This window comes from Scyliorhinus canicula, chromosome 6 (assembly GCF_902713615.1).
Source record: "Scyliorhinus canicula chromosome 6, sScyCan1.1, whole genome shotgun sequence".
Taxonomy (NCBI): Eukaryota; Metazoa; Chordata; class Chondrichthyes; order Carcharhiniformes; family Scyliorhinidae; genus Scyliorhinus; species Scyliorhinus canicula.
The window spans coordinates 39,679,716-39,701,054 of record NC_052151.1 but is presented as its reverse complement, the minus strand read 5'-3'; the positions used below and the strand labels follow the sequence as shown (position 1 = coordinate 39,701,054).

At 49.6% G+C, this 21,339-nt stretch overlaps 1 protein-coding gene across 4 annotated transcripts in view; it reads left to right on the top strand.

The window, feature by feature from the left end:
• Window positions 1-21,339, top strand: part of armc2 (armadillo repeat containing 2) — a 253,785-nt gene that overhangs the window by 209,632 nt on the left and 22,814 nt on the right. For all 4 annotated transcript variants that reach the window (XM_038799209.1, XM_038799210.1, XM_038799207.1 and 1 more), the window contains 2 exons: window positions 10,697-11,027; window positions 14,580-14,702. In XM_038799209.1, coding sequence (XP_038655137.1) covers window positions 10,697-11,027; window positions 14,580-14,702 — 454 coding nt within the window. The remainder of the gene's footprint in view (window positions 1-10,696; window positions 11,028-14,579; window positions 14,703-21,339) is intronic.

Below are 21,339 nucleotides of genomic sequence, written 5' to 3'. Positions count from 1 at the left end.
TTTGGCCTACAAATGACATTGTGACATTGTAAACTAAAGAGAAGAACATAGAGAACGCGATTCTCCAGCTTCAGTGCGCTCTCGCTCGAGTGAAACAAGGCCAGTGAATAGTGGGAGAACCGCACCAGGCGCCAAACAGTTTGCGATGCAACCACCCCGCCCCCGAAGGCGAAATTAGGATCTCACCGTTAGGTGGCGAGAAACCAATTATCACAACTTCCTACTTCCCTAGAATTTCCAAATAATTAACGGGAGCCATCCCATATCCAATGGCCTCCCATCATTCAGTGGCCTCCTCAGCAAGTGGTCACGCTGGCGTCGATTAGTTCTCCTTTTGAAGAACGTGAACCTGGCAGAAGAGTTTCTGCGGGGAGCAGAGGTGGTGAGTAGCCACCTTTGCTCATAGGCAAAGAGCCCGGGGACGCTGGGCTTGCCACCCCAGTGCTCGGCGGGGGGTTGGGGACTCTTGACTGGGTTGGGGGGACATGCTTTGGAGGGGTGGGCCGCTATGGGAATGGGAAGAGGGGTAGGTGCAGGGCGACAACTGCTCGCAGCACAGTATACTAAGAAGTCCCTGGATCCTGTGTTCCCATTCTGGGGCATCCCTAACACCTGCCTGTCTGCCCCACCAACCACCCATAACCTCCACCGACTGCCAAAGCCTTTGGCTGTGCAGTTGAAGTCTATTGCTAACAGGGAATTGGTAATTGTGGTTAAGCGAGCCCTTCATATAACCCAAGTGGATTTCCTTGGGTGGGCGGGCCATGTGGCATGTGGGAGTGATTGCCTAGCAACCCAAACACACCTTATTGCATGGACACTGCGTTTGAACTCTGCGGGAGGCAACACCACACACCCAGCATCCAACATCCGAACACCCTGGGGATGGGAAACAGCTCCGGGGACATGTCCACGGCCGGAGGGGGAGATGCCTGGAGAAATGGGCCAAGGGTTCAGGGGTCAGGCTGGAAGAAAGTGACAGCGGCGCCATAGTGGTTGTGCTCAAGAGTGTTTATTGTGTTTTACAATTCCCCACTCTCACAATGGTGCCGACACCTCCCCAACCCCCCTCACCCCCTACCTACCCCCAGGGGCTGCCCCTCCCCGGTGCCCACAGTGATCCTCGATGTGTTTAGCCTTCCTAGCTCTACTGCTACGTCTGGGTGTGCCTCCAGGATGCACATCGTGGAGGCAACCAGGATGCACATGCATGGTGAAGGCAGCTAGCTGCTTACCTCATCCTGTGGCCTTCGATGGGCCAGGCAGGCATCCTCTGGGGCCGGAGGGCCCCGGCGCACTTGTCGTTGGCACATGCACAGCTGTGCTGCCCTGTCACATGTGCTGACTGTGTGAAATGGCCTCATCAGAGGGATGGAACTGGGGGGAGCTGGTGCCACATTCACCACTCCATCGGACTAGTCTGGGTTGGCACCCAGCGCCCCCTCATCCCGCTCGATGTCCATAGGGCCGTGGGTTTCATCTTGGGAAGGTGTTAGGGTTGCCCCAGAATGGGTACACAGGATCCATGGACTTCTTAGTATACTGTGCTGCGAGCAGTTGTCCCCCTGCACCTACCCCCCTTCCCATTCCCATAGCGGCCCACCCCTCCAAAGCATGGCCCCCAACCCAGTCAAGAGTCCCCAACCCTCCGCCGAGCACTGGGGTGGCAAGCCCAGCGTCCCCGTCATCTTGGGAGGGGCATTTGGTTTGAGCCCAGGCTGCTCCTGCATCATCTGGCTATGCCAGCCCTGCACCATTGTGTCGCATTCGGCGATGCTCTTCAGTGATTGGGCCATGCTCTGCAGTGCCTCAACAATGTCCACCTGCGACTGGGACAAGCACCTCAGGGCCTCGGCCATTCCCATCTGAGAGCAGGTCATGTCCTGCAGCACCTTATCAAGCTCAGCCTGGTATTGGTAACATCCCCCAGCGAGTCGGACATTTTGCTGAGACCCTCAGCCATGGCCGTCACCAACTGCGTGACGCCTTGGACACTTTCACTAATGGTGCTGACACCATGCACCAGGCTCTCCACTGTGATTGTCACTCCAGCAGTGTTGGCTTCAGTGCCATGCATTGCTGGCAACATCTCCTGCACCTGTAGCCTCTGAGACTTCTCCAATCGGCTGTGGATCTGCTGGAGTGTCGCTGATATCTCCCTCTGAATGTCTTGACCGCTTCTTATCGTCTCCATCAGCTCCGGGTAACCCTGTTCCACAGGCTCAGCATCAGGCTGGGCCCCAGCTGGGTTCTGGGATCCAGCAGATCTCCGCCTGCTGTTTCGCCTGGCGGTTCCCGCCTCCACCTAATGTACATCAGCAGCTATGTGGTGCTCACCAGATTGTGCCCCAGAAGCCTGACCACTAACATTTCCCACCAAGGTGTGTGTATCTGCTCTGGTGGAGGGTGGGGGTTATAGCTGAGACGCCGCGATCGTGTCTTCCTCTGAGTTCCCCTCTGAGGTGGTCTCCTGGGATGCTGGAGAGGGGGTCACCTGGGATGGGCCGGCACCGTCGGCTGGAGGACCTACAGGAGAATGGACATGTGGTCAGTAAGAGGGATGGGTCAGTCAGTACAGCCATAACAACTCACATTTGACAGGTTCTCTGAGTGGATGCTGGTGGTTCCTCACCGTTGTGGCATCCGCCAACCTCTGCGTGGGTAATTGCCCTGTCCTCGGCCACCCAGTCACCTCCAGGGCCCACTCCTCAAAGGAGGTGAAGATTCTTAAGTTTTGCATTCCGCAGCCAGTTTGGGGGGCGATTATGAACAAAGGACAATACAGCACAGGAACAGGCCCTTTGACCCTCCAAGCCTGTACCGGTCATGATAGCAACCTTTGCCAAAACCCTCAGCACTTCCTTGTGCCGTAAGCCTCTATACCCATCCTATCCATGTATTTTTCAGGAAGGTTGCCAGAGCTTTTCCTGAGGAGGCATAGGAAGGGCATCGTTAGCCACATGTGTGGTTCACAGTGGTGGGGGGGGGGGATGAAGGAAGGGTTGGGGTGGTGGAGGGAGGGTTGTGGGCCACACTTAGAATTGGGTGAGGTAGGTGCTCACACGGGGGCAGAAAGGTCTCGGGGGTGGCTGGTTTTTTTTGGGGGGGGGGGGGGGGCGTTGGCTTCTACTCACTTGTGCTGCCCAGTGCAGATTGTTGACCTTTTTCGGCACTGGAGGCCAGTCTCCTGGTCACATTCCTGGAGCTTACAGCTACTGCCATCTTGTCCCAGAAAACACTGGCTTCCCTGTGGCTGACCCTCGGGGACTCTTGGTGGGGGGAGGCGGGGGGGGGGGGGGGGGGGGGGGGGGGGGGGGGGGAGAAGAGAGAGAGAAGGACATCTCTCCTGGCCTCCACTGCGTTTAGGAGCCTCCCCAGGTCTGCACCCCCAATTCTTGGGGCTGATCTCCTAAGCACTTTTGTTGCAAGCTCCCTGGTGTTGGCTGAGCAAGTGCAGCTTGCGTGCTGCTCGACCTTGTTAGTGGGGGGCTGGCAAGCACAGTGCCGGCGAATTGGCTGGCGAGCCTTCGTTACTCTGAGAAGCCCTGAGGCCACAAGTGGATCAATTAACATTGAATAGTGTTGCCGGCCTCGCTGAGCCGAGCGGCGGGAAGCTCGCGGCAGTTCCTGCTCGTTACCACACTTCGAAATCTTTATGGAGAATCGCACCTATATTGTCACCCAAAAGATCAACAGCATCTCACTGTCATCAGTAACTGTGTATTGAGCAGCTGCATAGTGTTGTAGGGCAGTCTGGTGTGAGGACCTTTTAACCTCCTTTTTTTAAAGGACACTTTTGAACCGTCTTAACTTAATTAACAGTTCTCCAAATGCAGCACTTGTTTGCAGAGCAGTCTTGATGGGCCAAGTGGCCTAATTCTGCTCCTATGTCTTATGGTCTCATATGGTCTTGTATCCAGGTATTGTACACCAAATCAACCCTTGTCATGCACAGTCTACATTGAATGTGAAGGGCATCTGAATAGTTCTCCCCTGGGGATGGTGTGCTCGATGTGATAAAGCAGAATCTGTAAAAATACATGACTACTTCAACCTGTTCTTCAGCTGTGACAATCTTTCTTTGGTCTATATTGACTAACTGTATAATAGGTTTATCTTGCAAGATGCTACTTCTGGCTCAGCTTGGTATTAAGATGCTGCTGTAAACTTCCAGCAGGTCTAAACTCTGGCTAGTTGCAAACTCCCAGGTCCCACTCACATTGCCATGAATGCTTTCAAATGGGGCCAAACTAAAAGTTCTGGTGGAAATGAATGTTAATGCTCAAAGGTTCAATTATGCAGCATTTCTGCGCTCCCAATGCTATCATTGGAATTGATGCGACCATCAATTCACTCGAGACATGAGTAGAAGTAAACCGTGGCTTTAATCAACATAGAACAGTGCCTGCCTGCGACTGATCGAATACTGAAAACCGTCGACAGGTCGACTGCTCTTTATACCTCCCTTCAAGGAGAGGAGCCATGGACGGAGCCCATACATGCCCCAACATGTTCCCTTATGGATAATGCCATACAATGGCCCATAGGAGGAGCCCACAAGGGCAACCGCATAGCACAGATACAAATACAAGGGCAACAGCACAGATTCAAATACAATGGTGGATTATTGACAGAATACATTCACCACATTCGCCCCCTGTTAAAAAAAATGAAGTCCAGCGGGGGTGACGGGTTCATAGGTTCAGCCTGTCCGGCGCACGGATTGTGCACTGTGATTGCCGAAGCTTTGGCGTTGTTGCTGGCCCGGGTGTCGAACTCGTCCGTGCTGCAACAGCACAGATACAAATACAATGGTGGATTATTGGCATAATACATTCACCACAGGAATTTTCTGCTAAAAATAAATAGAATAATTGAGTTTTACAGTTCATCGAACTGTTTCTTAAATATGTGAGGGTTCCTGCCCCTACCAGACTGCTTTACCAGACTGATCCCAGGGATGGCAGGAATGTCATATGAGGAGAGATTGACTAGGTTGGGATTGTTCTCTCTGGAGTTCAGAATAATGAGGGGGGATCTCATAGAGACTTATAAAATTCTAACACGCCTAGACAGGGTAGATGCAGGGAAGATGTTACCAATGTTGGGTGTGTCCGGAACCAGGGGTCACAGCCTGAGGATTCAGGGTGAACCATTTCAGACAGATATAAGGAAACATTTCTTTACACAAAGAGTGGTGAACCTGTGGAATTCATTACCACAGGAAGTGATTGATGCTAGAACTTTGAATATATTGACGTGGCGGCTGGATAGAGCACTTGGGGAGAATGGGATCAAAGGCTATGAGGAGAAAGCAGGATTAGGCTATTGAGTTGGATGATGAGCCATGATCGTGATGAATGGCGGAGCCAAAAGGCCTCCTCCTGCTGCTATCTTCTATGTATCTATGTGCCATCCTTTCAGGCAGTGAGTTCCAGATTCCCTCCACCCTCTGGGTGAACAGGTTACTCCTCAAATTCCCTCTAGATCTCCTGTCCTTTGCCTTAAGTCGATGCTCTCTGGTTGTTGACCCCTATACGAAGGGGAAAAGATTCTTCCTGTCTACCCTACATAAGCCCCTCATAATTTTGTACACCTCAATAAGATCCCCCCACCCCCTCCCTCAGTCTTCTCTGCTCTGAGGAAAACAACCCCAGCCTAACCATCCTCTCTTCATAGCTGAAATGCTCCACTCCAGGCAACATGCTGGTGAATCTCCTCTGCACCCTCTCTAGTGCAATCACATCCTTCTGATAGTCTGGTGACCAGACTGCACTCAGTAATCTAGCTGTACCCTAATTATTTTATCGAGCTCCACCGTAATCTCCCTGCTCTTATATTCTATGCCTCAGTTAATAAAAGCAAATATCCCATGGGACTTAACCACCTTGGATGCGATTCAGCAGCCTGGACTTGATGTCGGGGAAGGCTGATCTTATGAGGTTCAACGGGATCTAGTGAAATGTCACAGTCTGCATCGTGCCCTCTCTGGGCGTGAACCACATCATTCATTTAAATTTACTTTCGCTGGATTCTCCACTGCCTGGGGCTCAATGGCCACACTTGGGAGACCTCACCAGAGCACCATTTAGCACTAGTCCATACAAATGCGGACCAGGCATAACGGCACCTAGGGGGGAGTCTCCCAGGCCATTGGAAACCTCCAGGTGGTCGGAGACAGGGCAGGATGTCTCTCCCACTAGCACCCAGGCACCTTGGAGCACTGCCGTTGAGTGCCCATGTCAGGTTGGACAGGGATCGGGCCCAGTGGGGCCTTGCCAAGTAGAGGGAGGAGTGCGAAGGGGTCTCTGGGGGCCTCCTCAAGATTGGAACGGAAGGGGCAAAAAATCGGGGCAGCCTTCCAGAATAGCATCCCGGACTGTGAAGAGCCTGTCCTACTGGCGCACTTTAGTGGGAAATCCTTCTAAGTGGCCTTGGTGGAGAGAATGCTCCGGGGCCAAAGCAATGGCAAAGTGGCTTTGAATAGCAAGATGTTTCTCGGCACTGCAGGTGCTGAGGAATGCCGTGCTAAACGTGCAGTTCAGCGGACTTCAACTCAAGTCCACTGAATTGTGCCCCTTATCTAACTGTTCTGCCGCCTTCAGGTCATGGTTACATTGTTAGTGCTTTCCTGTATTTTTCAATCTCAAGTGTTTCTCATATTTTATATCAACAGCTGGATGAAGAAAAATGTTATTTGTGATGTACCTTTTTTCACATTTGCTTTTTCAGGTTACATCAGTAGATATGATATCATCAGTAATTATGATTAGTGTTTATTAACAGGGGACTTGAGTTTAAGAGCCGGGGGTTATGCTCAACTATACATGACCCTGGTGAGACCACATTTGGAGTATTGTGTGCAGTTCTGGTCACCTCATTATAGGAAGGATGTGGAAGCATTGGAAAGGGTGCAAAGGAGATTTACCAGGATGCTGCCTGGTTTGCAGGATAGATCTTATGAGGAAAGGTCGAGGGAGCTAGGGCTTTCTCTTTGGAGTGGAGGAGGATGAGAGGCGACTTAATAGAGGTTTATAAGATGATGAGGGGGGGGTAGATAGAGTGGACGTTCAGAGACTATTTCCTCGGGATCTGGCTGTTACAAGGGGGCATACTATAACATTCAGGGTGGGAGATATAGGAGGGATATACGAGGTAGGTTCTTTATTGGGGCTGGTTTAGCTCACTGAGCTAAATCGCTGGCTTTTAAAGCAGACCGAGCAAGCCAGCAGCACGGTTCGATTCCCGTACCAGCCTCCCCAGACAGGCGCCGGAATGTGGCGACTAGGGGCTTTTCACAGTAACTTCATTGAAGCCTACTCGGGACAATAAGCGATTTTCATTTCATTTTTCATTTCATTACTCAGAGAGTGGTTAGGGTGTGGAATGGACTGCCTGCTGTGATAGTGGAGTCGGACACTTTAGGAACTTTCAAGCGGTTATTGGATAGGCACATGGAGCACACAACAATGGCAGGGAGTGGGATAGCTTGATCTTGGTTTCGGACAATGCTCGGCACAACATCGAGGGCTAAAGGGCCTGTTCTGTGCTGTACTGTTCTATGTTCTATGATACGGATCAAGTGTTGTTGTATGGCAGGGGTGGGCAAACTACGGCCCGCGGCCAAAGGTCTTTATGCGGCCCACCAAGATCAAGTCATTTAAAAAAAAAAAAAAATTTTTTAAGGTTAATGGGGGGCTGTTGGGTTACTGGTATAGGGTGGATACGTTGACTTGAGTAGGGTGATCATTGCTCGGCACAACATGTGTTTCATGTGAAGTTTCTACTTTAAAATATTAATTAATAAAAATTAATTGCTTTTTTTTCTTTAAACTGAGTTACTTTGTTTTACAAATAAATGTGTTTCATGTAAAGTTTCTACTTTAAAATATTAATTAATAAAAATTAATTGCTTTTTTTTCTTTAAAAACCTTTTATTTTGGCTATTTTAAATATTAATTATTTTACTTAATATACTATGCGGCCCTTTAAAATTGTGAATTTCTGAATGTGGCCCTTGCACGGAAAAATTTGCCCACCACTGGGGCGAAATTCTCCGCCCCCCACGACGGGTGGGAGAATAGCGGGAGGGCCTTCGCGACATTTTTCCCGCCCTCCCGCTATTCTCCCACCCCCCGCCGAAGTCCCGACCCGAATCGCTGCCGCCGTTTTTTTTACGGCCGGCAGCGATTCACAGCTGTTAGATGGGCCGAAGTCCCAGCCCTTTCCGCCGTTTTCACGAACGGCAAACACACCTGGTCTTGCCGTTCGTAAAAACGGCGTCACCAACTCGCTTTTTATAACCATGGCACCGATTGGCACGGCAGTACCACGGCCGTGCCAAGGGTGCCATGGGCCCGCGATCGGTGGGCACCGATCGCGGGCAGCGGGCCCGATGCCTGCGCACTACTTGTCCTTCCGCCGCCCCGCAGTATCCATTCGCGGGGCGGCTGAGGGGCAACCCGGCCCGCGCATGCGCGGATTTTGCGCAAAAAACGCGATGACGTCACCCGCGCATGCGCGGGTTGGAGTCTTCCAAACTGCGCATGCGCGGCTGACGTCATATGACGCGTCAGCCGGCGCTAACTCCGGTAAGCGGGCTTAACGATTTTCGTTAAGCCCGTCTTGCCGGAGCCTACGGCGTCGGGCTGCTAGCCCCGACCGGGGACCAGAATCGGTCCCCCGTCGGGAAGGGGCGCGCTGCCGTAAAACCCGCCCGGGTTTTACGGCAGCTTTACGATTTCTCCCGTTTTGGGAGGATCTCGCCCCCGTTGTATGGTATAAAAAAATGGTTTTACAGTATATGATAAAACATTTTAGCATTTCAAAATGCTGATAGCTTTTTCTTGTACTGGATCAGGGCCGGCTCAAGGCACCGGCAACTCGGGCTGTTGCCCGGAGCGCCATGTGCTTGGGGGCGCCAGAGACTCGGGTCCCGCGCATGCGCAGTTGGGCCGGTGCCAACCAGCGCATGCGCGGTGGCCGCCCGCCCCCAGGGCGGCCCCCCGGCTCGGTCCGCCCCTCCCGCCCCCCTCGGGTCCGCCCCCCTCGGGTCCGCCCCCCCGCCCCGCCCTCGGGTCCGCCCCCGGGTCCGCCCCCCGCCCCGCCCTCGGGTCCGCCCCCCGCCCCGCCCTCGGGTCCGCCCGCCCCCGCGTCCGCCCCCCCCGCGTGTCCGTCCCCCCCGCCCCCCCCCTCGGGTCCGCCCCTCCTCGGCCCCGCCCCCCCCCCCTCGGGTCCGCCCCTCCTCGGCCCCCCCCCCCCCGGCCGCCCCCCCCCCCCCGGCCCCCCCCCCCCCCCCCCGGGCGCCGAAGTTCAGCTTGCCCGGGGCGCCAGCAACCCTAGAGCCGGCGCTGTACTGGATTATAATTAGTTCATTTTGGATCAAGAAAAAACAACTTGCACATGGTGTGATTTTTATAACTAACCTTGAAGCGCCAAGTGCAAGATCTATATTTCACTTGAAATGAAGGTCAAAGGTGAAGCCATCACAGTGCCAAATGACCATGGGCTGCTTTCCCTTTGAGGGGGAGAGCTGACTGATAGTGATTTAACCTGAGGAACACCACACCCGAGGCGAGGGGCAAGGTTCAAAAGGTGGGGACTTCATGAATAACTTCAGCTGGTACAAGAATTGAACCCGCGCTGCTGGCCTTGCTCTGCATCACAAAGCAGCTGTCTAGCCAAGTGATTTAAATCGGCCCCCCGCTCACTTGAAATAGCACTAAGTTTTTTTTTTAATAGCATTTTATTCGGTTGTACCCTTGTCTCTGAATCACTGCCTCAAAAATTCAATACAAGAATAATCTAGGGTTGGCAATACTGATGTGTTGATTTCTAAGTGAGATGTTAAACTGAGGTTCAATCTATCTGTTCAGGTGGATATTAGAAACATAGAAAATAGGAACAGGAGTAGGCCATTTGAGCCTGCTCTGCCCTCTGCTATACTCCCACGCTCTCCCCATATCCCTTGACACCTTTAGAAACCTATTACCATCTTATATTCAGTGACTTGCCCTCCGCAGCCTTCTATGGTGGACAATATCACAAGTTCACCACCCTCTGAGTGAAGAAGTTTCTCCTCATCTCAGTCCTAGATGGCCTACCCCATATCCTGAGACCCTTGTTCTAGATCAACCCCCAAAGAGGAAACAACATTCCTTCATCCAGTCTATCCCGTCCTGTCAGAATTACATTCCCCCTCATTCTTCTAAATTAATATAAATATTTCAAGGTCATGGTCAGCATTCTTCTCTTAATCAAGACCGACAAAAGCAAAATCATCAGCCATTCATCTCATTTGCTGTTGTATTCTCAAATTAGCTGCCACATTTGTATACTTAACAATTACTGCAACTTAAAAGTAATTGATTGACTGTGAGGTATTTTATGACATCCTGAGGACATTATATAAACGCAAATCATTTCCTTCTCTCTCCCATTGCCTTGTACAGTCAATCAACTCTGTGAATCTCAGTCCCCTGTGTGTCTCTTCATTCTTGTTCTCCTTTGATTGCTCTCTCTCTCTCTCTCTCCCCTTCTCCCTCCCTCTTTTCCTCTCATCTGGTTAATATTACATATACTCCTCCAAATCTGATGCATGTGAAATTATAAATCCAGAAGATAAAGCCTAGCTTCTTAGTAAAATTTATGTTTATCATTCATAATCTGCACCTATAAACTGTTTTTCTCTTGCTAGGATTTAGTAGTCCGTGTGGTTTTTATTTTGGGAAACATGACTGCAAAGAACAATAAAGCAAGAGAGGAGCTTTATAAGCAGAAGCACAGTGTCGAGACTTTACTGACTCTATTTCAAACATACCATGAACTAGATGTTAAAGTAAAAATAAACCCACTGAAAACACAGAACAAGAGTGAAATGGATGAAAACAAGAACCAGAGATTCTCCGAGGTGGAAGACATCCTAATAAAATTGATAAGAGTGATTGCTAATTTATCCATAAATACTGAAGTTGGCTCAGCATTGTCTGGAAACCAAAACTGTGTGGATCTTCTCATCAAAGTATTAGGTTAGTTTGCATTGTTCTAATATCTGGTGCACAACATATGCTTGACTACATTAGTACATGAATCCAGTTTAAAATGCTCCTTCTATAAATTTGGCACATCATGAGATTTATTTCAAAATGTGAAGTGAAACTTGATCTTGTGTAATAACATATGATGTATGATTAAAACCTGAACTTGTCTAATCATCTTTCAATACTCAGAGTAAACAATGATGTATTTCAAAATTGTGACAACCAAACATTCAAATATGCTTTCTTGAGTGATTGGGGCATTATCTCAATCTTTTTGGTCGCCATGAATATACTCCATTGTTAATTTTTATAACCTGATTATATAGATTTGAGTGCAATGTCTACATAGACTTCCTTTACAGTTTTATTACTAATTTTGTATGATCCCCAACTAAGATCATCATGACTGATGTTTTTGTACAAGGATTATTTTCTAACAGCATTGACCTCTTTATACTGTTGAATTGCTTCAATGAAGTTTTCAATTTAGCCTGAAGCAACAAATACTGTGGAGTCTGTCCTATATTTTTATTATTTGTTCCTTGGATTTGGGCATTGCTGGCATGTCCAGCATTTATTGCCTATCCCTCGCTGCCCCTGAGAAGGTGATAGTTGGCTGCCTTCTTCAACCTCTACTGTCTGTATGGTGCAGGTGCACACAAAGTAAGGGAGCTAGGGAGTTCCTTATTTATAACTGAATATGTTTAATTACAGAATATTAATTCAAGTGGAACATAGGAATGGGAATAGGCCATTCAGCCAGTTGATTCTGTTGTGCCCACCTTGCTAAATAAGATAGATTTCAAACAAATCCAGCAATTCAAAGCTGGGCGTCCATAAGGCGTTATGCGCATCAGCAGCTGCAGAATTGTATTCAACCATAAATTTTAGCCTCACGGGCCCACATATCCCTCTCTACCATTACCATTAGGCCGGGCATCAAACCTGGTTCAATGAAGATTGCAGATGGGCATGCTGAGAGCAGCACCAGCCATAGCTAAAATGAGGTGTCATCCTGATGATACTACTTGCATGCTAATCAGCAAAAGCAGCATGTGATAGAGCTAAGCAATCCCACAACCAGAGGATCAGATCTAAGCTCTGCAGTCCTGCCATATCAGTTGAGAATGGTGGTGAAATATTCAACAACTAACTGGAGGTAAGGACTACCCATCCTCAATGATGGGGGAGTCCAGCACATCAATCAAAAAGACAAGACATTTGCAACTATCTTCACCAGAACTACCGTGTGAATGATACATCTTGGCCTCCTTCTGAGTTCCCAGCATCTCTGATGTCAGTCTTCAGCCAATTCAATTCACTCTGTGATGTCAAGTGACTTCACTGTAGGTTTGGATATGCTGCACAAATCGCCGTTTGAGCCCTGGAATGAACCCGAAGCGTAAGAATTTACGGCTGCAGTGACCGTCATGGCCACCGGAGTGAGTATCCTCCTCCTTCACATGATGCCAAGTCCGCAAGGACGTGACACAGGTGCAGCACCGTCCTCTTGTTGAGGTGGAGCCTCCTGCGGCACGTGCTGTCTGACATCTCGAATGACCAGCGATGCCTGTGCATCTTGGGCCGTCCCTGGTCTCCCCTTCTGGATATTCCTCAACAGAAACGGAGGATGAACTTGAGAATGTGTCATTATGGCCAGAACTTTGTCATTGAAATGATCTGTCCATCAATATGTGACTTACTCCATGTATCAGTGCCATTCTCCATTCAGGAGCCGCAGGTGTGCAGGCCCTCCCAGACAGCCCAATCTCACCGTACCAAATTCTGGCACTGATTCTACCCCCCACATAGTCACGTAAGTCATTTATATAAATGACGAATAATAGGGGGCCCAGCGCAAATCCCTGTGGTATGCCACTGGATACTGCTTCCAGTCACTAAGCAGCTGACTGTCATCACCCTGTTTCCTACAACTCAGCCAGCTTTGCATCCACCTTATCAAGTTTCCGTGTATCCCATGTGCATTTGCCTTCTTTATAAGTCTCCTATCTGGGACCTTGTCAATTGCTTTGCTGCAATCCATGTAAACTATAAAAGGCAAATTCTTTCCAAGAGTGTTTAGCAAGGCCACCTTAGTACAACTATATTAACTCTGATGTCAAATTGCTGTCTTTATTTTTAAATGCATTTGGATAGATTATTCAGAAGTTACAGGTTTGTGTGTCGATCTATTGTTGTTTGTTCCTTTAATGTGTAACATGTTTTGACTGTAACACTTTACAATGACAGGAAATGCCTGTTAGATATGCAAATTTAATAATACAGAATTTTAAAAATTAATTTACGGGATGTGGGCGTCGCTGGTTAGGCCAGCATTTATTGCCCATCCATAGTTGCCCTTCAGAAGGTGGTGGTGAGTTGCCGTCTTGAACCGCTGCAGTCCTTGAGGTGTAGGTACACCCACTATGCGGTGAGGGAGGGGGTTCCAAGATGTTGCCCCAGCGACAATGAAGGAACTGAGATATATTTCCTAGTCAGGGTGGTGAGTGACTTGGAGTGGAACCTCCAGCTGGTGGGTTTCCTCGATATCTGCTGCTCTTTTCCTTCTAGATGGCATCGGTCATGGGTTTCGAAGGTGCTGTCTAAGGAACCTTGGTGTGTTACTGCAGTGCATCTTGTAGATGGTACACATGGCTGTTCGTTGTTGGTGGAGGTTTTGAATGTTTGTGGAAGGGGAAGCAATCAAGCCGGCTGCTTTGTCCTGGATGGTGTCGAGCTTCTTGAATGTTGTTGGAGCTGCACTCATCCAGGCAAATGGAGAGTATTCCCTCACACTCCTGACTTGTGTCTTGTAGATGGTTGACAGGCTTTGGGGGGCATCGGGGGTGAGTTCCTAGCCTTTGACCTGCCCTGGTAGCCACAGTATTAATATGGCTAGTCCAGTTCAATTTCTGATCAATGGTAACCCCCCAGGATGTTGATTGTGGGAGATTCAGTGATGGTAATGCCATTGAATATCAAGGGGAGGTGGTTAGATCCTCACTTGTGGGAGATGATCGTTGCCTTGCCCTTTGTGGCATGAATGTAACTTGTCACTTGTCAGCCCATGCCTGGATATTGTCCAGGTCTTGTTGCATTTGGACATGGACTGCTTCATTATCTGAGAAGTTGAGACATTGTCCAGTCATCCACAAACATCTCCACTTCTGACCTTATGATGAAGCAGCTGAAGATGGTTGGGCCTGGGACACTACCCTGAGGAACTCCTGCCTTGATGTCCTGGTGCTGAGATGACTGACATCCAGCCACCACAACCATCTTCCTTTGTGCCAGGTATGACTCCAACCAGCGGAGAGTTTTCCCCCTGAATTGATGCCAATAGAGCTTAATGTTGTACACCCCTCTCTAAATGAGTTGAAACCTTTTGCAACAGCTATTCTCTATCTAGTGGCATATCTGGAAACAGGTGAAACATGAATGTTGAAGATGTCTAAATTTTAAGTCAGCTGATGTTAAGATTTTAAGTTATCTTCCATTTGTGTGAAAAATGTGTTAACCTTTTTTTGTTGTTTGATCTAGAATACAAAACAGTTGATAAATGTGAAGAATTGATGATGAATGCTGCAGCATCGATCAACAACCTGTCTTACTATCAAGTGAAGAATTCTGCTGTCAGGGCCAGGCAACTGCATATAACTGATTGTATGCTTAATATTGTTTTCTTAAATAACATGACATAGAAGCAAAGAAATCAAAATATTAATTATCTACACAAACATTTTAAAGCATTTAATTTCGGCATTTCTTTCAAAAAAATTCAACTTTTCATTATGACATATTAGAGTTGAGAGAAAAAATAATTAGTGCCAAAAGCATTATTGATTTTTTTGGGAAATTAATGTTGAGTTTCTTTTTTAAAAAAACATTGAAATTATTTTTCAATTATCTAGTTCATTAATCCTTATAATAAACGAGAGCTGGTTCAACACAGAGATCTGTGGAATATCTTACGGCATCTTTGATTTAAAGACCTTTTACCCCTAACCATTCTTTTTTGCCCTCAATGTGACTATCTTATTATCTGTGTAACTAAATTCTAATGTGGCATCTTAACTAATTCAATTACCTCAGCCTGGGCTGAATTAACACATATATAATTAAACTTTAGTTTGCTGTGCCTTCAAGTCCCCCAACCCACCACCCAGCTATTTTTCTGAGGTAGCAAAGGCAAACCGCGCAATCTACCAGCCGCGTTGTGCTGGAGTGAGAGCGTAACGTGGCCAGTAGATCCTAGGAGAGGCTTCCAATGGGTTTCCCGGCAGTCTTCATGCCTTACGGGATCTACTCAGATCTCATGAGGCGTCGGAATCAGAACCCTTCCTAAAATTAGCGTGACTTCCAGTGGCGACATGTAGAAGGAGGTGACACGAAAGGTAGGTCCCGCCAGAGTAATTGGTTTTTGGTACTTTTTACCCGGTTCCCATGGGTAAATAGTGGACAAAGTTATCTATTCAAGAGTATTTGGTGCGAGGATGTCAAAAGGCACAAGAAAACATATAACTAAGAAAGGTGGAACCAGTGGTCCAGGGTGGGAGGGCGGCTGATAATACTTATTAATAAAAGAGTTCAGTTCCAGATGGAGGAGGTAGTAATGGACCTGGGCAGCAGGTACATCATGGATACGGGAACATTGGAGGGTAAGCCGGTTGTTTTGGTGAGTGTGTATGCCCCAAATTGGGATAATGTGGAGTTAGTGAAGAGGATGCTGGCAGCGATATGGATACACACCAGTTGATATTGGGGGCTGATCTGAACTACGTGTTGAGCCCCAAGTTGGATTGGTCCAGGCCGAAGCCCCTGGCCCCCAAATGGGCAGTGTAGGTACTAGCAGCATTCATGAAGGATATGGGTGGAGTGGATCCATGCCGGCTTTTACACCTTGGGGGCAGGGAATTTTTCCTTTTCTCTCCGCTGCATAATGTGAATTCGTGCACAGACTTTTTTGTAATGGGGAGAGCCAGGGATGGGGAATGTGGAATATTCCACGATAGTGATATCAGATCATGCTCCGCATCTGGTGGATGTGATTTTGGAGATGGGGCAGCCCAGCGACCGGCATGGAGTTTGGATGTGGGGCTGTTGTCAGATTTGGGAAGTTGTGTGAAGATGGCTCGGGTGGGAAGTGTTGCTCTCAGTACTGTGGGAGGCCCTGGAAGTGGTGGTACGAGAGGTGATAATTTCGCACAAGGCACAGAAAGATAGGAAGACGAGAGAGGAGCGTTGGTGGTTGAGATATTGGAGGTATGCAAGTGATCCAACACCAGAGCTTGACCAGTGTTATCCAATGAGAAGGTCGGGCGGCAGTTGCGGCGCTCGAGGGGGGTAGTGTATGAGTATGGGGACAAAGCTAGTAGACATTTAGCTGGTCAGCTAACACGGCAGGCAACTTCCTGGAAGATCGTACGGATTCAGGACTTGGGGGGTAAGCTAGAGTCGGCACTGGAGAAGATTAATGGGGTGTTTGAGACGTTCTAGACTCTGTATAGGTCCGAGCCTATACAGATGGAGAAGGAGGATCATGAATGGCTGGGGGTGGAGGAGGTCAGAACAGCAATTGGGCGAATGCAGATGGGTAAAGTGCCAAGGCCCGATGCTTTCCCGGTGGAGCTTTATAAAGAATTTGCTGATTGATTGGTGCTGCTGCAGTTGGAGATGTTTGAGGACGCCATGGTTCGTGGGTCTCGTCCGGAGATAATGATGCAAAGGTCTATTTTGCTTCTAATGAAGAACGATAAGGAGCTGATGGAATGTGGGTCGTACTGCCTTATTTCGCTACTGAATGTAGATGCTAAGATTCTGGCTAAGTTGTTAGCGCTGAGGCTGGAGGGATGCCCCCCACATTTTATTGGGGAATACCAGATGGGATTTGTGAAGGGTAGGCACTTGTCATCCAACGTGAATCGTCTTTTGAATGTGGTATTGTCCCCGGCAGAGGGGAGTGAACAGGAGATCATTGTGGCATTGGTCCCTCAGAATGCCTTTGATAGGGTAGAATGGGGATTTTTTTGCAGTGCTGGAATGGTTTGGGATAGGGCCTAGGTTTGAGCCGTGGGTTCAGTTATTATATGATGCACCTAAGACAAACAATGTGAGCTCAAGATATTTCCAGTTGCACAGGAAAATGAGGCAGGGCTTCCCTATGTCCCCCCCCCCCAACCTCTTGTTTGCGTTGGCAATAAAGCCTTTAGCCATTGCCCTGAGAATTGCAGATAGGTGGAGAGGGATAGTAAGGGGGTGTGGTTGAGCACAGGGTGTCTTTGTATGCATATGATCATCTTTTGTACGTAACGGATCCAATCCCCACAATGTGTGACATCATGGCTTCCTGAAGAAATTTGGTGCATTTTCGGAGTATAAACTGAATTGGGAGAAGAGTGAGTGTTTTCTGGTAACCCCACTGGGAAAGGAGGTTAATTTGGGTGGTGTTGCCGTTTCGCTTTGCGGGTTCCCATTTTAGATATTTAGAGGCGCAAGTAGCCAGGATTGGGCCCGGCTTCAGAAATAAAATTTTCTGAGTTTGGTGCATGTGGTGGTATGATTAGCATAGCTGCCTGCCATTGGTGCAGAACACCGGCTTACCATTGGCCCTGGTCGGTCATGCGCCTCTCGACCGTTTGGTTCAGACCAGTCATGTGACGGCTCCCCGATTGGTCGAGAGGCTGAGTTAACCCCGCCTCCAGGGCGGGGTATAAATACCCAGTACTCCCGGCGGTCGTCCTGTAATTGACCGCAGGGCTAACATCTAGTAGATTAAAGCCATACTTTTGTTCAGCAACTCGTCTCACGTTCAATTGATGGTACATCAATTTAATCTACTAGAAATTTGAAGATGGAGCTCCGGATCAAGCCCGAATGCCTCCACATCAGCCCGCAAACTCCGAACGCATCGGCAATCTTCAAGCATTGGCTGGTGTGTTTCGATAGCTATCTGGCGACCGCAAGCAGCCCCCCCCCACCATGGCACAGAAATGTCATATTCTCCATTCCAGCGTGGGCATGGTGGCCTACGCAATGATAGAGGAAGAAAAGGAATATGACGTGGCCATGGATAAGCTAAAAGGACAATTTCTTAAGCCGGTAAACCGAGTGTACACCCAACATCTGCTGGCTACCAGACAACAGTTCCCTGGTGAGTCCTTAGATGATTTTTACCGGGCCCTCGCTGTCCTGGGGAGGAATTGCGCCTGCCTCCAAGTTTCAGCCACTGAGCACATGGAACTTTTAATCAGAGATGCTAACGTGGCTGGGATGCAGTCCGCCGCTATCCGCCAGCGGATGCTGGAAAAAGACGACCTCAGCCTAACTGAGGCACGGACTCTCTCCACTTCCCTGGAGGTCGCCGACTTAAACGCCCGCGCCTATGTCCCCAGCCGCCTTGCAGCGCCCTGGGCCTCCTGGCACGCTTCCCCACTGCCATCCGCCGCTCCCGGCTCCCCTCAGGCCTGCGCCGCGGGACGCCCCGACAAGTCCGCGGGGCCCCGCTGCTATTTCTGTGGGCTTGCCAAACACCCCGCCTTCGCTGCCCAGCCCGTTCCGCCCTTTGTAAGAGCTGCGGGAAGAAGGGACATTTTTCGTCGGTCTGCCTGTCCAAATCGGTCGCTGCTGTGCCGCGCAGCGACCGGGGATTTCCTCCTCCGGGCCCTTCCAGCGCACCGCGTCAATCTCCCCTGCCCCCGGGCCCCTGCGCCCAGCCTGCGCGCCTCTCTGTCCCCGCTCTCAGCCGCTCCGATCGGCCCGCCGGCACCGCTAACCCTGCCCACAGCAACCACGAGGGTCCTGCGGGCGCCGCCATCTTGGGCCCCGGACGCCACGTGCGGGTCCTGGGCGCCGCCATCTTGGGGCCCCGACTCCACGTGCGGGTCCTGGGCGCCGCCATCTTGGGGACCCGACCCCACGTGCGGGTCCTGGGAGCCGCCATGTTAGGGTCCCGACTCCACGTTCGGGTCCTGGGCGTCGCCATCCTGGACTGGCACACAAGGTCCTGCCAGCACCCACTCGGCCGACGACGACGACGACTATGGATCTTCTCCACGGCTTGCGGCCATTCAGCTCGACCAGTCACGTCCACGCACGCTCGGGTTGACCACCATGGGTGTTAAGGTGCGGGGGGAGGGGGCGATCTCCCATGTTGCGTTTGGGATGGGGGGAGGTCGAGGATTTTATTTGTGGGTCTTGGTACAAAGGGCAGTTCCGGTGAGCAGAGCTCCCCATTGTAAATATGGGCCTCAGCCATGCGTTCCCCGTTCAGGCCCCTTATTCACCACGAGTAGCGTTGAATAGCCACGTGTTTCGTGGCAGTGCGAGTGCCGGGAAACACGCAGCTAAACGCACTCACTATGGGACTCTGTTCCCCTTGGGACATTCGCGCCCTTTGTCTCCATGCTTAAAGCACCACACTTTTGCTGTTCATTTCCGTGGCAACTTCCATCCACACCTGCTTGGTTTGAGAGGCTGCCTTCTTCCTCCGACACGTGGGACAGCTCACCTCACTGCAACTCCTCAGATTCTGCAGGAGGACCTCCAGGTAAAGGTGAGAAACCTGGGAAGTTCCGGTGGCGCCATGAGCTGAGTGGTTGCACGAAAGTTGGCTCCCGCCTGGAAACCTTTTGATCTAAGGTACAGGCACCAAACCTGTTAAAAAAACAAACAAACCAATGAACCCCTCCTCCATCAACAGTTTTAGCAGATTTGGGCTGGCGACGAACCAACAGACAAGGGGAGCAAAATCAGAGAGAGGAAGACCCCAACATTGGAGCCAGGGGACCTGCGTGGCAACGCAAATCTGAACATGGCGGACCCAGCAGAATCGCCAACTCCATCCCAGTCATCGAAGGAGATCATCTCACAGAACTCCAAAAGGATAGGAAGGCAGGGTGGCGCAGTGGTTAGCATTGCTGCTTCACGGCACCGAGGTCCCAGGTTCGATCCCAGCTCTGGGTCACTGTCTGTGTGGAGTTTGCACATTCTCCCCATGTTTTCGTGGACTTCGCCCACACAACCCAAAGATGTGCAGGGTAGGTGGATTGGTAATGCTAAATTGTCCCTTAATTGGAAAAAATGAATTGGGTACTCTAAATTTATACAAATAAAAGAATAGGAAGGCAGTAAAGGAGGACCTAATGTTGGCAATGGAGGTGGCAGTCGAGACCGCGCTGGCCCCCATATGCGGAATGATGGACAGGGCGGAGCAACATTTGGAGGCCCAAGGAGCAATCAGGGAAGTGGAGAAAGCAGTCACCCAGCAAGATGAACAGATCGCCTTGCTGGAGGCTGAGATAACTAGGTTGGCGGGAATCCAAAAGACACTAAAGGCCAAGATAAATGACCAGGAGGACAGTTCCCGGTGCTAAAAACTGATCAGGATGAAGCTAAACAATGGACCTTTATGAACAGTGGGGGTGTGGGTATACATTGTATGTGAGAGTGGTTTCTTTGTGTTTTGTTTGGCTTTTTGTTTGCACTCCGTGATTGGTCAGGGAACCTGGAGGTGGGATGCTAATGCGACAGCCCATGAAAAGAGCCGGGATCAAGCCCACCAATGAGTACCAGAAACAGAAAAGGCTAGACAATCTCAGCAGGTTTGACAGCATCTGTGGAGGGAGAACGGAGCTAATGTTTAGAGTCTGGATGACTCTTTGTCAAATCTAGAGAAAAATAGAATGAGATTTATTCCAATGGGGCGGGCGGGGAGTGTGGAGCAGTGGGGCTGGATAGAGGGTTAAACGGAGATGACAAAGATGTGGACAAAAAGACAAAGAATGTAAATGGTGGTGATAATGACTAAGAAGGATGCTTGTGGTGGCACATCAAGAGATCAAAATGTATTAATGGCAGAACAGAGGTAAGCAGTGTGTCAAAGGTCAACTTGGAACAGGAAACAGATGGCGCGGGTGGGGTGGTGGGAGTAGAGACAATGGTGAGGGAAAAACGGAAGAATGAAAATATATTATTTTAATTTTAGAGTGCCAATAAAGAGACAATTTAGCAAGGCCAATCCACCTACCCTGCACATCTTTGGGTTGTGGGGGTGAGACCCACGCAGACACGGGGAGAATGTGCAAACTCCACATAGACAGTGACCCAGGGCTGGGATCGAACCCCGGTCCTCAGTGCCATGAGGCAGCAGTCCTACCACTACATGACCATGCTACCCTAGAAATTAAAGTAAATTGATAGAAATAAAAATGGGGTGAAGGTGGAGGAGAGAGTTCATAGTTTGAAGTTGTTGAACTCCGGAAAGTTGTTGAAGTCCAGAAGGCTGTAACATACCTAGTAGGAA